The sequence below is a fragment of the Rhinoraja longicauda genome, chromosome 1 (assembly GCF_053455715.1).
Source record: "Rhinoraja longicauda isolate Sanriku21f chromosome 1, sRhiLon1.1, whole genome shotgun sequence".
Taxonomy (NCBI): Eukaryota; Metazoa; Chordata; class Chondrichthyes; order Rajiformes; family Arhynchobatidae; genus Rhinoraja; species Rhinoraja longicauda.
The window spans coordinates 47,136,317-47,152,977 of NC_135953.1; the positions used below are offsets into that span (position 1 = coordinate 47,136,317).

Consider the following 16,661-nt stretch of genomic DNA (forward strand, 5'->3'; position numbering starts at 1 on the left):
GGGATTTCTAGAACATAGAGAAGTGAATAAATAGATAAATAAGTAAACGAACAGAGAAAGGAGACAGAAGGTGAGGTGACCTTCAGTGGTTGAAGGCAGTGCTGAAGAGGTGAGACTTCAGTGATGTTTTGAATGTGGTGAGTGAGGAGGAGTCTCTGACGGTTTGGGGTAGTGAGTTCCATAGGGTGGGAGCAACGATGGAGAAAGCCCTGTCCCCCCAGGATCTGAGTTTGGTCCGGATGGGGGGGGGGGACAGGAGATTGGCAGCAGCAGAGCGGAGGGTGCAGGTGGGAGTGTGCCTGTGGAGGAGGTCAGTCAGGTAGGATGGGGCCAGGTTATGGAGGGCTTTGTAGGTCATGAGGAGGATTTTGTATTGGATTTTCGGGGGGATGGGGAGCCAGTGGAGTTTGTAAAGGACGGGGGTGATATGGTCACGGATCGGGGAGTGGGTGAGTAGACGGGCAGCGGAGTTTTGAATGTATTGAAGTTTACTGATGATTTTTGAGGGTGAGCCATAGAGGAGGCTGTTGCAGTAGTCCAGACGGGAGGTGATGAAGGCGTGGATGAGGGTTTCTGCAGCTGTGAAGGAGAGGGATGGACGGAGACGGGCAATGTTTTTGAGGTGGAAGAAGGCTGTCTTTGTGATGTGTTTGATGTGTTTGTCGAAGGAGAGGGTTTGATCAAAGATGATTCCAAGATTCCGGATGTGAGGGGAGGTGGATACTGGGAGACCATCAATATTGAGCCAATAGCGAGCCAACTCCCAGAGAAGCCAGAAACCGATGGTGTGATTAACTATAACCTTCAAATGCACCAGCACAACCTTTGGTCAATTGAGGGGAAAGTGTTTTGAAGATTAAAGCTTCAGATCCCACGCAAAACCCATGATCTACTTGGTGGTCACTTGGTGATCACTGTTCTCTTGTTTACTTGGATTATCTATAAAAGGCATTGTCATGCCCTAAACAAAGTCCACCATCTGAATCTCCACAGAATCCTCCAAATCTACTTGAAGGAAAGGTGAATGTTGACCTCCTCTCGCACACCAATTTCCTCCGCATTTCAGACCTGACTAGTTCAGTCAGCTATGTTGGCCTGGCCACACTACTTGCATGCCTGACACCAGATTTTCACAACTAACCATTTTGGGAAGAGTAATGGGAAGAATAAACTAGGTGGACAGAGGAAAGGATTCAAGGATATGTTGAAAATGTCCTTGAAGAATAGTAAAGTATGCATTGACATCTCAGAACCTCTGCTTGGACTGGAGAGTGTGAGTTATAAGAAGAAACTGGATAGGTTAGGAAGTGGAGGGGTGGCCTTATCAATGGTTATAAAAAATATGAGCAATGTAGGTAATGTAGATCACTGTCTTTTCCCAGGATATGGGACTGTAAAACTAGAAAGCAAAGGTTTGTGGTGAGACTAAAGGTTTAAAGGAAGCATGATGGGGCAAGTTTTGCATTCCTTGGATGGTGAATATGTGGAATAAGCTGCCAGAGGAAATGGTAGACACATGAACAGTTACCAGCTTTAGAAGATATTTAGACAGTCCAAATCTCTTTAATTCGTACCTATATGGATGGGAAAGGATTAAAGGGATTCAGACCAAAAATAGAGACAAATGTTGATCAGCGCAGGTAGTCTGTATGAACGAGTTGGGCCAAAGGGCAGTTTGCATGCTCTATAACCTAATGACTCTAACACAGCTCAACGTGAAGAGAATTTCACTGATACTGAGAGCCTCAAGGTCAACAGAAACACACAAAGCCCCCGCATAATCAGTGAGAAGGAATGCCCAACCTCACAAGCTGCCCGCATTCCTTACTCCGTCGGCCGTCTCCTGCACAACAGTTCACTTGCTTCATTAGATCCCTCAGAACACACAACAGCAGGTCTGAAGCAAGTTATCGTCCGTCATTCAGAAAGGACAAACGGGGGTGTCGTTGTTGCAGAAGGAGGAGTTACATTCTGGTCAGAGGGTTATAATTCCTAGTGGGCGGACTTTTACTACCAACAGCCTGGAGTTTCGTCATTTAATGGATAGAAGAATTTGTGCGGTGTCTCAAACTTTTTTTTGGAAGGTGTGGCTCTGACTCAGAAAGTAGTTTCATGGCAGAATAATAAACAGACATTCAAGACAGTAGCTGATTAAGGTGAACAGGCAGAGAGTGAGAATAGCTGCAAGCAGCAATCAGAAAGAGCTCTAGTGACCATTGAGGATCTTCAGTGCAGGAGACATAGAATGTGAGTGAGCTCACAGCCAGCAATGGGTCTCAGTACACGAGGGATGCTTGCTTTCGTACTCCTTGTCCAAGGTAGGAATGTTATTACCCTAAAAATGTACCTCATTTTGTTCAAAACTTTGAATAATGAAAGTAACTGAAGAAAAGTAACTGTTTAAAATATAATAAGGCAGGCAAAACCTGCATCTGGTAAAATGTTATCTTTATCTCCAGTTTAGATTTCTGCAAGTCTCATGTTTTTTTTTGCTTGTCTTTGTACATAAATTGCTCTTCGTTTTTCACTTGTTTGTTGAGAAGATGGTGCCTGTGTGCATGTGTAATGTTGCTGCATGAGTCGCGTACATTGTCTGCTCTCCAGCACCAGACTGACCTTTTATTTCAAAATAAAATCTCTCTTGCTTGTGCTTTTAATTGTGCTCAATTTAAAGTTTGGTCGCTGCAGACCAATACTTTGTAAATATCCCGAAAATAAATAGTCCTACCAACGAATTTTGCGTTTTCAGTTTAAATAATTGCAAGTGTTTCAGTCACATTTAAACTTTCTTGTACATTCCATTGGCGCAACATGGTAACACGGAGCTCTCAGATGGATACATGGTTTATTTTGACTCCATTGATTCCTTTCAAGGTCCACATATGATAAACTCGGTGCATGGATATAAATATTAGTTTGCAATTGTTTCTTTTTTTTTCTTTGAAGAGAGGAAACAAATTATACACTGTTTCAAATTCTCTAAACTATATGTGCACTTTGTATAGAGTCATGTAGTGTAATCTAATCTTTCCCATTTTCCAGTGAACAGTCCTTTTCCATTTGTTAAGTGAACCTGAAGTAACAGGCGGCACCCAGGGTATGGCAGAGAGCCGTTGGCTGATAGCCTAGAGTCATGTTTGTTCGTATTTCACTCAGGCGTGTTACTAGAAGTTTCAGAGATTTGTTTACCACCAGGCTACTAGTAATGTTTGCGATACTCGTTATGAAGTTGTATGTCCGGGAACGCGGTATTTGTGATACTCTGATCCACAGTGATCCCCGTCTGCTTGAATGAATGATTCAGAGAACATGAGTTCAAATCCCACATCGTAGTTCGAGAATTTTAATTCAGTTTATAAAAAGAAAGTGCGGCAGTTCCAGTAAATGCCACCCTCTGATGGAAATCCCACTCCTAATTAATGCACAGTTACCTTTATTGTCTTCGGAAGTAAGTCACTGCTCCCCTGTAATGTTTGCGACTGATACAGTGCCCTCCAGCTACATAGAAGGGCAAATAGTCATGAAAAGCCACCACTTTTTGAAGGTATTTACAAACAGCTGACAAATATATCCTATCGGAAATGCCCACATATTAACAACGTCCACATTCCGTGAATGAATGAAGTAATCGGTGGGGTGGGATGTTGTTCGCGACATGAATCTACTGCTTTACCGACATCACTCCTAGGGACTGTCCAATGGACCGAATGGATGGGTCTGTGAGCGCTCGCTCGCTCGCTCATCTGCTGAGAGACAATAAGCTCCTGGTCTTGGATGAACATCTTCCCGGAGTCCGGAGATAAAGGAGTGGCAGGTGTCACTAGTTTCCACTAAGGCGATGTTTCCACGAGTGGGAGAGTCTAGGACCAGAGGCCATACATAGCCTCATAATAAAAGGAAGTACCTTTACAAAGGAGATGGGGATGAATTTCTTTCGGCAGAGGGTGGCGAATCTGTGGAGTGCATTGCCACAGACGGCTGTTGAGGCCAAGTCAATTGATATTTTTAAGGCGGAGATGAACAGATTCTCGATTGCTAGGGATGTAAGGGGCTATGGGGAGAAGGCACGAGAATGGGGTTGAGAGGGAAAGATAGATCGGCCATGATTGAATGGCGGAGTGGACTTGATGGGCCGAATGGTGGAATTCTGTTCCTGGACCTGATGAATTCCTCCCGAGCTCTGAACTCCATGTGAAGTCGAGCAGCAGGTTGGGATCCTGCGACATGCCAACCTGTCTAATGTAGGATTGGAATCACCAACCACTTGCACGGAGGTCCTCAAGCTTGAGATTATGAAGAGCTGCATAATCTCATGCATTTATTTATTCACCTATTTTTATGCTCTAATTGGTTACTTCAACATAATACCATTTAAACATCAGATATTGTCCATCTACCTATTCATAGAAACATAGAAAAATAGGTGCAGGAGTAGGCCATTCAGCCCTTCGAGTCAGCACCATTCAATATGATCATGGCTGATCATCTAAAATCAGTACCCTAGTTCCTGCCTATACCATCAGACATCCAAACTTGTGTAAATGTACATTGTCATTTGTCAATGCTGCACCCCGTTCCCTGTCTGTCAATACAAAGTTTCCTTTGTCACTCTTCACCCGTCATCTTGAATAGGGATGATTGCAGACTGACTCTCTCACAGAAACAGTCTTAAGAGAGCAATGCTGGGGAGAGGAAATCAGACAAAAGTCTTCTACTGGTCGCTGTTTCCACTGCAGAGAAAAAAAAGGCTGTCTCTTCTGCACACTTTGAGTTTTTAATCAAGAATACTGTCAACTATGATACAACAAATTCTGGGGTTTTTTGCACATCATGTATTTCTAGAATCCAAGTATTTTTTGCAAACTTTTGATTGTGATCTTTTCTTTTCCTCTATAGGCTAATTATTAAAACATCTATCTATATATATATATATGTATGTATTACTAAAACTCTGTATGTGTGTTTGTGTGCACCATAACTTTTGTGGTTCGCACAGTCAAAATAGTAGACCATAGCGCGACAATGTTTGCACCACATTACTCACCATTATCCTGGGCATAATCTCTAACAACTCACATTCAAATTGAAGCTACATTTTTAAAGCTAGAGATATTTTAAAGTTTAAAAATGTCCTTTCTAACCCATTTCTTGAAGGTCTTCAGCGTGTGACGTCACAATGGGACCCGTGCGCCTGTGAGAGATGAGCTCGCGCTCCCCCCCCGACCACCCCCACCCCCCCCCCCCCCGCCGCCGGAATTCACCTTTAAGTAATGGGGGGGTGGGGGGAGGAGGGGGCAGGAGGGGCACCCGCCCGACTGACGGCAGTGCCATGCTCAGTGCCTTCCTCTCCCCTTTCCTCTCCCCCCTCGCTTGGAGCTTTAAGCGACGTTGCCGGAGGGGGGGTCGAGTGGGTGGAGGGGAGGGGTAGAAGGGGAGTGGAGGTGGGGGGAAGGAGAGTGGGGAGGAAGGGGAGAGGTGGGGGGGGGAAGGAGAGTGGGGGGGAGGGGCAGGGAGAGTGGGAGTGGGGTAGGAAGGGTGGGGGGAAGGGGGACAATGGGGGTGGGTGGGCCATGAATGAATGGCGGAGTGGACTTGATGGGCCGAATGGTGGAATTCTGTTCCTGGACCTGATGAATTCCTCCCCAGCTCTGAACTCCATGTGAAGTCGAATTGCACACAATACTCCAGGTGCGGTCTCACCAGGGCCCTGTAAAACTGCGGTAGGACCTCCTTGCTCCTAATCTCAAATCCTCTCGCAATGAGGGCAAACATTCCTTCAATAGTCTTTTTTTTTTTAAGTGCTGGAGTATCTCAGTGGGTCAGGCATCTCTGGGGAACATGGATAGGTGACGATTTGGGCCGGAACCCTTTTTCAGACTGACTGTTCGGAGCAGAGAGGAGTAGGGGAGAGAAAGATGGGAGAGAGGAGAGGCAGATTAAAGCCTGGCAGGTAATAGGTGGAATTAGGCGAGACTGATTGAAGAGTTGCAGGGATGTAGGAGAAGCAGCATGGGAGGGAAGAAATAGGTGGGAGTCTATGTGGGGCACAGGGGACAGGAGAAGAGGGCTTGTTAGAGGTCACCTAAAATTGGAGAATTCAATGTTCATACAGTGTATGAAGGAACTGCAGATGCTGGTGTAAACCAAAGAACCAAAGAACAAAATGCTGGAGTAACTCAGCGGGAAAGGCAGCATGTCTGTAGAGAATCAATGTTCATACTATTGGGTTGTATGTTACCCAAGTGGAAAATGAAGTACTGCCCTTCTATTTGTGTATAGCCTCATTGTGGCAATGGAGGAGGCCCAGTATAAAATGTCAATATGGGAATGGGAAGGGGAGTTAAAAAGGGGAGTTAACCAGTAGGCCTTGGCAGACCGAGCGAAACAGTCTCCAAGTCTACGCGTGGTCTTGTCGACGTAAAGGAGGCCACATTGTGAACACTGGATGCAGTATATGGGATTGGAGGAGGTGCACATGGACTTCTGTCTCACCTGGAAGGACTGCTGAGATCCCTGGATGGAGACGAGGGAGGAGGTATGGGGACAGATGTTACACCTGGAGATGGGATTGGTTTGCTTGGGAAGGGATGAGTGAACCAAGGAGTTGCAGAGGGAGTGGTCTCTGCGGGAGGCAGAAAGGTGTGGAGATGGGAAGATGTGACTTGGGGTGGTGGGAGGTTGGTAATGTAAATGTCAGAGGATGTCGTGTTGGATGCTGTGTGGGTTGCTGGGATGACAGGTGAGGGGCAGGGCCATCTCTATCGATATTATGTGCGGGGAGAGGGAGAGCAAGAGCAGAACCATGGGATAGAGAGGAGATGCAGGTGTGGGCTCCACCTATGATAGAAGAGGCAACATCACATTAACTAAAGAATGGAAGGCTTCATCTTGGGAGCAGATGGAAGAAGTGAGAGTAGGGAATAGCATTGTTGCAAGAAGTAGGGTGGGAGGAAGTGTCGTCCAGTTAACTGTGGGAGTTGGGAGGTTTATAGCAGATGACAGTCGATATCTATCTGCTGTGATGTAGACAGAGAGATAAAGAAAGGGAGGAGAGGTGTCCCTACCTTTTTCTTCAGAAGCCACCAGCTGCCTATTTCCGAGCTGCAGGTGATGCCTCTGAAGATCTGGCTGAATGGACTTGATCCACACAAGATCCATCCATTCATATGCAATTTTTAATTAGGACCTTACAACTGGTGTTCATATCCTAATGTATGCAAACGGTGACCATGGATATTAAAAAGGAGTTACATTTTTATAGGAATCTGCTCGTTTGTTGCACATATTGAGCATGGCTGATCGTTGCCAATTTTTAGCATCAGAGATTTCTCCTTCCTGATAAATGGGCAGGGATTAAGTTTAAATTCTCTCCTAGACATGTTTGTGGTGAAACATGTCTTTCCCCTTCATTAGTTTTCACAGCTATGTTGCTGTTAAGATGCTGTTCGTTTTTTAAAGTTCTGCATCTGCTGTATATTTATAGTCTCCTGTGCATTACCACACAAATTGTCAATTTCTGCCCAAAATGACAATTCGAACAAAATCTAATGACAATGTATTGACACTGTCATAGAAAATGCAGCAGGAATTTTACAAGTCTATGAAAGAGGAGCACAGGCAAAGCGAAATGAATGTGAGTTTGTAGCCCTTAATGCTTTGTCCACCAATCAAGGAAACAATGAATGTTTTTGTGCTGACTTTCCAGGCACCAATGCCTATACCTTCAGACATCCAAACTTGTGTAAATGTACATTGTCATTTGTCAATGCTGCACCCCGTTCCCTGTCTGTCAAGATAAAGTTTCCTTTGTCACTCCTCACCCGTCATCTTGAATAGGGATGATTGCAGACTGACTGTCTCACAGAAACAGTCTTAAGAGAGCAATGCTGGGGAGAGGAAATCAGACAAAAGTCTTCTACTGGTCGCTGTTTCCACTGCAGAGAAAAAAAAGGCTGTCTCTTCTGCACACTTTGAGTTTTTAATCAAGAATACTGTCAACTATGATACAACAAATTCTGGGTTTTTTTGCACATCATGTATTTCTAGAATCCAAGTATTTTTTGCAAACTTTTGATTGTGATCTTTTCTTTTCCTCTATAGGCTAATTATTAAAACATCTATCTATATATATATATATGTATGTATTACTAAAACTCTGTATGTGTGTTTGTGTGCACCATAACTTTTGTGGTTCGCACAGTCAAAATAGTAGACCATAGCGCGACAATGTTTGCACCACATTACTCACCATTATCCTGGGCATAATCTCTAACAACTCACATTCAAATTGAAGCTACATTTTTAAAGCTAGAGATATTTTAAAGTTTAAAAATGTCCTTTCTAACCCATTTCTTGAAGGTCTTCAGCGTGTGACGTCACAATGGGACCCGTGCGCCTGTGAGAGATAAGCTCGCGCTCCCCCCCCCCCCGACCACCCCCACCCCCCCCCCCCCCCCCCCCCCCCCCCCCCCCCGCCGCCGGAATTCACCTTTAAGTAATAGGGGGGTGGGGGGAGGAGGAGGAAGGGGCAGGAGGGGCACCCGCCTGACTGACGGCAGTGCCATGCTCAGTGCCTTCCTCTCCCCTTTCCTCTCCCCCCTCGCTTGGAGCTTTAAGCGACGTTGCCGGAGGGGGGGTCGAGTGGGTGGAGGGGTAGAAGGGGAGTGGAGGTGGTGGGAAGGAGAGTGGGGAGGAAGGGGAGAGGTGGGGGGGGGAGAGAGCGGGGGTGGGGGGGAGGGGGTCAGGGAGAGTGGGAGTGGGGGGAAGGAGAGAGAGGGGGAGAAGAGAGTGGGGGTGGGGGAGAGAGTGGGGATGGGGGGTCAGGGAGAGTGGGAGTGGGGTAGGAAGGGTGGGGGGAAGGGGGACAATGGGGGTGGGGGGCAAGTGGGGGGGTTGGGGTCGGGGTAAGAGAGAATGAGGGTGGGGGGAAGGGGACAGTGCAGGGCAGGGGAGAGTGGGGGTGGGGAAGGGGAGAGTGGGGGGAGGGGGTGGGGGGAGGAGAGAGTGGGGGTGGGGGAGGAAAGAGGGGGGAGGGGGTGGGGGGAGAAGAGTGGGGTGAGGAGGAGGGCAGGGTGGGTGTGGGGAGAAGGGAAGAGTGGGGGTGGGGGAGAGTGGGGGTGGGGAGGAAAGATTGGGAGTGGGGGGGAGAGTGGGTGCTGGCAGGGAGAGTGGGGGTGGGGAGGAGGTGGGGGTGGGGAGAAGGAAAGAGTGGGGTGGGGAGGAGGGAAGATTGGGGGTGGGGGGAGAGTGGGGTGCGGTCAGGGAGAGTGGGGGTAGGGGGAGGGGAGGGAGGTGGGGCGAGTAGGGGTGAGGGGATTGGGGGAGGGGGAAATGGGGGTGGAGGCAGGGCTGGGGGAGTGGGGGTCAGGGAGGGGCAAGTGGGCAGGGGAGGGGCAAGTGGGGGTGGTTAGTGGGGAAGGAGTGGGTCAGTGGGGGGAGGAGGGGGGGATAAGGGGGATTGAGTGGGGGGGTTAAGGGTGCTACAATAGAGGAGAGGCTTTGGGTCCAGGGCTCATTCACTCACACCTTCTCCCCATCCCTGTCCTGCCCCCTCTACGAGGAATGGGCCCAACGGGTCCACTTTGTCTGGTAGCTGTTATATCTGTGGTCCCACCCAATGGTGACGCATGAATGAAGCAGATATGTGGGAGTATATTCTGCAGCTCTCAACTGGATTGCTCAATGAAGTGGCTAATCATGGCATAATGGTTTATCTCTGAAAATCCATTCCTATTGCAACACTTCTATGGTATCATATCCCCTCTGCTTAAGCACTTGACCTTGACGTTGCAGTGCAATTCCCCTCAATGCTAGAGCATAAGGAAGATTCGTGCAAAGATATGTAAACAGAGTGACTTGAATTTGAAGCATCATTTTACGATAAGTAGACTGGAAAAAAAAAATGCCTTTCACTAACTGAAGACATTCCAAAAAACTTTCTGGCTAATTAGATAATTTACAACAGTTGGTTTATGTTAAGTACTTGGGTATAAACATTGAGAATAACCATTCTTTTGTCTTTTATTTGGACCATAAACAGAGCTTCCAAACCAATAGCACCTTTCCTCTCACAAGCCATAATCAGTCACCATTGTGGGAAACTGTTGCTTGTGCCCCAGTAGAGGCTTTTGCATCATATTTAGCCACAGAGGCGTCGTGGAACACTCCGGTGGGGGGCTAATATTGTACCGCTATTTAAGGAGGGCTGCACACACAAGCCAGTAAACGATAGGCCAGTGAGCCTGACATCAGTGGTGGGTAAGTTACACAAGGGAATTCAACGTGACAGGATCTACCAGAATTTGGAAAGGCAAGAACTAATTAGATATTGTCTGCATAGCTTTGTGCATTGGAGATCATTCCCACCTTTTTGAAGTATATTGGTGGGGACAGGCAGTGAACGTTATCTGGATGGACTTTATCAAGGCATTTGACAATGTCCCGCATGGTAGACGAGTCCAGATGGTTGGATCACGTTATCCAGGAACAGCTAGCCATTGGATTTTAAATAGTCTTGGTGGAATGGTAGTGAAACGTTGTTTTTCTGATTGGAGACCAGTCACCAGAGGGTTGCAGCAGGGATCTGTCTGGGTCCACTGTTGTATGTCACTTGTATTAACAATTTGGAATAACACCGTGGTTAATGTAGTTAGCAAATTTGCAGATGAAAGCAAAGATTAATAGGATAGTGAACAATGGGGAGGACTATTCAAGTTTACAGAAGGATCTGGATCTACTAAGGAAATGAGCCAATGAATTGCAGATGAATTTTAATTTTGATAAATGTGAGGTGGCGTATTTTGCTTAGTCATTCCAGACCTGGATAAACACCATACATGTTAGGACCCTGGGAGAGAGATGGAGGGATACAGAGACACAGTTCCCTGATAATTGCAACACAAGATGGTGAAGAAGGTGCTTGGCATGCTCACCTTCATTAGCAAGGCTATTGAATATAGGACAGCACAGTAGCGCAGCGGTAGAGTTGCCGCCTTACAGCGCTTGCAACACCGGAGACCCAGGTGCGATCCTGACTGCGAGTGCTGTCTGTATGGCGTTTGTTTGTCCACCCCGTGACCGTGTGGGTTTTCTCCGAGATCTTCGGTTTCCTCCTACACTCCAAAGACATATAGGTATGTAGCTAAATTGGCTTGGTGTAAGTGTAAATTGTCCCTAGTGTGTGTAGGATTGTGTTAATGTGCGGGGATCACTGGTCGGTGAGGACTCAGTGGGCCGAAGGGACCATTTCTGCACTGTGTCTCGAAACAAAACTAAATAGGAGTTGGGACATCATGCTACAACTGAACAAGACATTGGTCTGGTCACAGTTGGAGTATTGTGTACATTGCTATAAGAAGGATATCATTAAGCTGGGAAGTGTGCAGAAAAGATTCACCAGGACTTTCCAAGGACTGAAGGGCTTAAATTATAAGAAGAAGCTGCATAGGCTGGGGCATTTTATTTCCACTGGTGTGTAGAGGTGATCATATAGAGGAATACAACATCAGGAGAGGCGTAAATAAGGTGAATGGTCACAGTCATTTTGCCACGGTGGAGGAATCCAGAAATAGAGGTGGAGAGGGGCAATGTTTAAAGGAGATGTACAGGGCAACTTTTTTTACACAGAGTGTGGTGTGTGCCTGGAACACGCCGCCAGGGTCTATGGTTGAGGCAGATATGATAGTGGCATTTAAGAAGCTTTTGGAGAGGCAGGGAATGGATGGATATGGATAATGCGCAGGTAGGTAAGAGATGTTCTCGGCATCATGTTCAGCGTAAACATTATGGGCCGAAGGACCAGTTCTTGTGCTGTACTGTTCTGTGTTTTATGTTCTATGTTGTGGAGGTCATCAGTTTAGGGTGAGGGCAAAATATTTAAATAAGACCTGAGGGCAATTTCATCACAGAGAGTGTGGTGCATATATAGAATGAAATGCCAGAGGAAGCTATCAGGGCAGACAAAATTATGACATTTCAAAGACATTTAGACTAGTGAATGGATATGAATGGTAGAGAGGAATATTGGCCAAATGCAGGCAAATGGGACTAGCTTACCTATAAAATCTTATTGGCATGGTAGGTTGGGCTGAAGGGCCTGTTTCTCTGCAATATAACTCTATGACTCTCTAGTCAAATCAAATTGTTTGCACCCTTGGTATTTTATCTTAACCTGAATCAAACTCCAAAACCCATATATCTTCATTACCTAATAATCCTATTTCTGCCCCACTTCCCTTGGCTCTATAGTTTTGCTACATCTCTGTGCTTTTCGAATATTGATCTGCTTCGCCTCCATGATTTTAATCACGTCGCTATGGGTGACCATTTTTTCAGTTGCCAAGACCCTGTCAATGGAATCCCCTCTCTAAATGACTTTACTTCTATACCTCCCAATTGTCTTTCTTGGAAGTTTGTACTGTATTAAACATATTGCATACATCGTAGTTGTGTATGTAAATTAGGAAGTCAATTGAATGTCGTAACATCCCACAAGCACTAATATAATGTTGAAATAATCTGTTGCTTAATAATGCTGATCATGTTAGTTCAGGGATAAATGTTGGCCTACTCACTGGAGAAAGTTCCCTATAGCTTCTCCAAATTAGATTTATTGTTGTCTTATAAAACCTACCTAAGAGGCAGATATGACACCAGATTAACATCTAATTCGAAAGGGAACACCTTCCACAATGGAACACACCACAGCGCAGGTTACAATTTAAACTCACTGGAGATGGACAAAAGTCACAGCTGGAGTGTTGAAGAATGATGCCTAACAAGGCATCTCTGGTATTGTGCAGGTTTGTGAGTATGGCAATGGATCTGCAAATTGTATAACATTAAGCCTGATCCAAAACAGCTACTTGCATTTCAGAGCTTTACTGAAACTGCTGAGATATGCCTACAGGGCAGGGAAAGCAGGAATATGAGCCACCTGAATAGTTGTCAGCGTATTAAAGATAGACACACATATGGTATGTGTATTTAATGGGATTTTTCAAGAACACTCAACATTTAATTCCTGAACACACCCTGCTAATCTATTTAGTCATGCGCCAGCAGTGATTATGATACAGTTGCAATGGGAGATTAGTTATTATTTAAAATAATAGGCGACACAGTGGCCCGCCCGGTGGTTGAGTTGCTGCCTTATAGTGTCTGAGACCCGGATTCGATCCTGACTACGGATGCTGTCTGTATGTTCTCCCTGTGACTGCATATGTTTTCTCCGGGTGTTCCAGTTTCCTCCCACACTCCAAAGACGTCCAGGTTTGTAGGTTAATTGGCTTCGGTAATTTGTAAATTGTCCCTATTGTGTAGGATAGTGCTAGTGTTAGTGTACAAGGTGATCGCTGGTCAGCACGGGCTCAGCGGGCTGAAGGGCCTGTTTTTATGCTGTATTTTTGAAGTCTAAAGTCTAATAAGCTGTTAAGGGATATGTTGTGTGCTTCTTGGCAAGCCATTCAGATTCTTTGCATGTCAGTGAACACGCATATATACAATACCTCTGCGTTTCCAGCATAGCACTGATAAATCCAGGCTTGGCGTGTCATGAAATCAAATTTAGTAGCTCTGAATATTTGAGGGTTGGCACCATATAAATGACAGGCTACCCCAGATGCATTCACAATCTTCAAGGACACGAAGCACCACCTTTATTCTGCCTGTTCTACACATAGCTATATTTCCAGAGTTTTCAACTACTCTTACTGCCTTCTAATTAACTTTTTTAATCTACTCAGTGATAAAGAGAGAGTTTTCAAGAGAGAGTTAGATTTAGCTCAGGGCTAACGGAATCAAGAGGGGGGGAGTTGGGGGAACTTTTGCTAGTCTCTTAGCTCGAAGGAGGAGTGATTTTTTTCCGTATTGAGGCCTAACATCGAGAAGTTGGTGGCCTTTGCTGGACCGACCTTTGAGAGCTCCACCACGGGTGCCTACAGACTTATCACGGAGCCCGCGATCCCTTTGCCAGGGATCGACCTTGGAGCTCCAACTGTGAATGCTTGTGGACTTAACATCACGGAGTACGTGGCCTCTGGTCAGAGACTGACTTTGGGGAACTCCAAGCCGCAGGAGCTTCGATCGCCCCAATGCGGGAGCTACGACCGCCATGACACGGCAGCCCGATCCAGAGGTGCCCTATCCACAACTATTCACTTTCTACCATTGACACTGAATAGCAGCAGTTTGTACCATCTGCAAGACCCTGTCATTTGGAATCCTCTCCCTAAATGTCCCTACGTTTATGCATCTCAATCCTTCTTTTCGTTGCTTCTTAAAATGTACCTGATCTACCATCGTCTACAGGATGCACTTCAACAACTTATTAAGTCAAGTTAGATAATACCTTCCAAATACATGACCTTCACCAATGGAAGGAGAAGGGCAACCAAAGTTTGGGATCATCACCACCTAGAAGTTGCCCTCCAAAGTCACACCACATCAAAGTCCTGGAACTCCCTCTCGAACAGCATTGCCTGGTCCTCGCACTTCAAGAACAGCAGCAGTGAAAGGAATCAGTGCCATGTGAAGGGTCAGCGTGAGGCTTTGGCGTAGAAGCCAATGGCGAGATAAGATATGGTCTGTGGTTTCTTTTCTTGTGTAAACGTTCCTCTGTCTAGTGCAATAAAGACGGCTGTTAAGGAAGCTGTACGCTCCTCCTGCAGGATGGGGGAAGTCAGGGGAACTTCAGCGTCCCTGAGGACACAGCTATACCCCTTTGGATACTGTTGTGAGGGATGACTGGCCAGGGGTGGGCAGCACTGAGGCATCGAGCCTGCCTCTAAGGCACAGCGGGGGAAGATGTGATAGTGATGCTACAGAGCGAGAGTGACAGAGTCGGTAGTTAAGGGAACAAATAGGAGATTCTGAGGCCGTAAATGAGACTTCAAACAAGGCGTGTTGCTTCCATAGTGCCAGCGTCCAGGATGTCTCAGAGCAGCTGAAGAACATTTTCAAGAGGGAGGGTGAGAGCTGGAAATTGCCCTGCTTGTCAGGGCAATTACATAACATATGACATTACATGTCAAATGACATAACTCGGGGGAAAAATTGTGTATTTTGGAGTGAATACAGGGAGTTAGGCAAAAGGTTAAAATGCAGGACCTCGAGGATAGTAATCCTCAGTTTGCTCGTGAGGGTAAGAACAAGAAGGCACGACAGGCGGATGTGCGACTGAGGAGTTGGTGCAGGAGGCAGGGACTCAGAATTTTGGGCCATCGGGATCACTTCTGGAGCAGAGGTGATTGGTACAAAATGGACAGTTTGCACCTGGACTGAAGGGGACCTCTGGCAGGCAGGTTTGCTAGTGCTACTCAGAATGGTTTAAATTAGATCAGCAATGAGACAGTCCAAAGCAGGAGTGAGGTAGAGGAGAGGCTGGAAGTCGATGAAAACAAGGACATAGACAGAATAGGCAGGAGCATGGTGGGAAGGACTTGTATGAATTCATACTGTTGTATGAATTTGCAGTAATATCAATGCGAGAGGGCTGATGATCAAGATGGATAGACTTGATGCAAAGATAGGTACATGTGACTGGGACTTGGTAGCCATTACAGACGGGAGGACTGGAAGCTTAACTTTTGAGGGTGCAGGTGAGATTGAGTTTGGGGTAAAAGAGAAGGGAGAGTTGTTTTCCTGACTAAGGTGAATGTTGCGGTAATCATTCGAGATGGATTTACTGATGGTTCTTCCAGTGTAGATATATGGGTGGAGTTGAGAAATAAAAAGTTGATCACTTTGTTAGCAGTGTAAGCCACAAAGAATCAACAGGAATTAGAAGAAAAAACATGCCGGGAGATTGCCAGCGGTTCAATCCTTTTGCTAAATGTGATTAAGTACTTTTTGTGTTATTAAAGCACTTCATAGTTTTGCTCCGTGGCCTCCAAGTATATGGTTCACATGGGTATGAAGGCTACTGGCCATGCACTGTGATGTCAAGCAACACACAATAAGACTTTGGATGCCACCTGTGTAATACTGGTCTGCACATTCAAGGGCTGTATTGGCACATCTTCCACACTGAAGAAGACCACTCAACAATCTCGACCCCTGATCCCAGTTGACCCCGACTCCCTGACTGATCACTGACTCTGGCCCTGAATGGCCATTCATCTTCCATCTAAACCTCAAGCTCAATGGTCCAACTTCTTCAGCTTTAACTCTCCAATCCAACCCATCCTACAAACCCCTGTCTTTGCAATACCCTAGAATCCTTTTCCAATCATCTCCAATCATCCCCTGACTTGGATTCAACTCCTCTACTCAAGAGTTAGACAGGATGTTGACAACACTGGGCCACCAACTGAGGCAATGATCTAAACCCTGGCCCTTTGCAGCAGTCCTCTCTCTGCTGCAAACATTCATTGTAAATCCTCACTCCCGAAGTTACCTGAGACTTTCTTTCTGAGCACCACAATGGTGTTGCCCATGAAGGGAAGGGTGTGTAGGCTTTGGGCCTCGGGCATCACTGTATTTTGATGCATCTGGCCCACAACCAGAAGGGCTGTTCACCATTTGATAAGCCTTACCTCGGTACCAATACATTTCTAGGTCTGAACACTTCATTGTGCACTCAGGAGGTGAAATGTGCATTTGTTCTGTCTGAATTTTTTAAGTGATCATGAACCACCTGTTTGTGATGTCAGGAATGAAAATCA

General features: G+C 46.1%; 1 protein-coding gene across 3 annotated transcripts in view; it reads left to right on the forward strand.

Annotated features, from left to right (window-relative positions):
• Positions 1-2,027: 2,027 nt before the first annotated feature.
• itga2.2 (integrin, alpha 2 (CD49B, alpha 2 subunit of VLA-2 receptor), tandem duplicate 2) overlaps positions 2,028-16,661 on the forward strand; it is a 116,203-nt gene continuing 101,569 nt past the window's right edge. For all 3 annotated transcript variants that reach the window (XM_078396722.1, XM_078396740.1, XM_078396732.1), the window contains exon 1: positions 2,028-2,318. In XM_078396722.1, the coding sequence (XP_078252848.1) occupies positions 2,270-2,318 (49 nt within the window). In that variant the 5' untranslated portion in view covers positions 2,028-2,269. The remainder of the gene's footprint in view (positions 2,319-16,661) is intronic.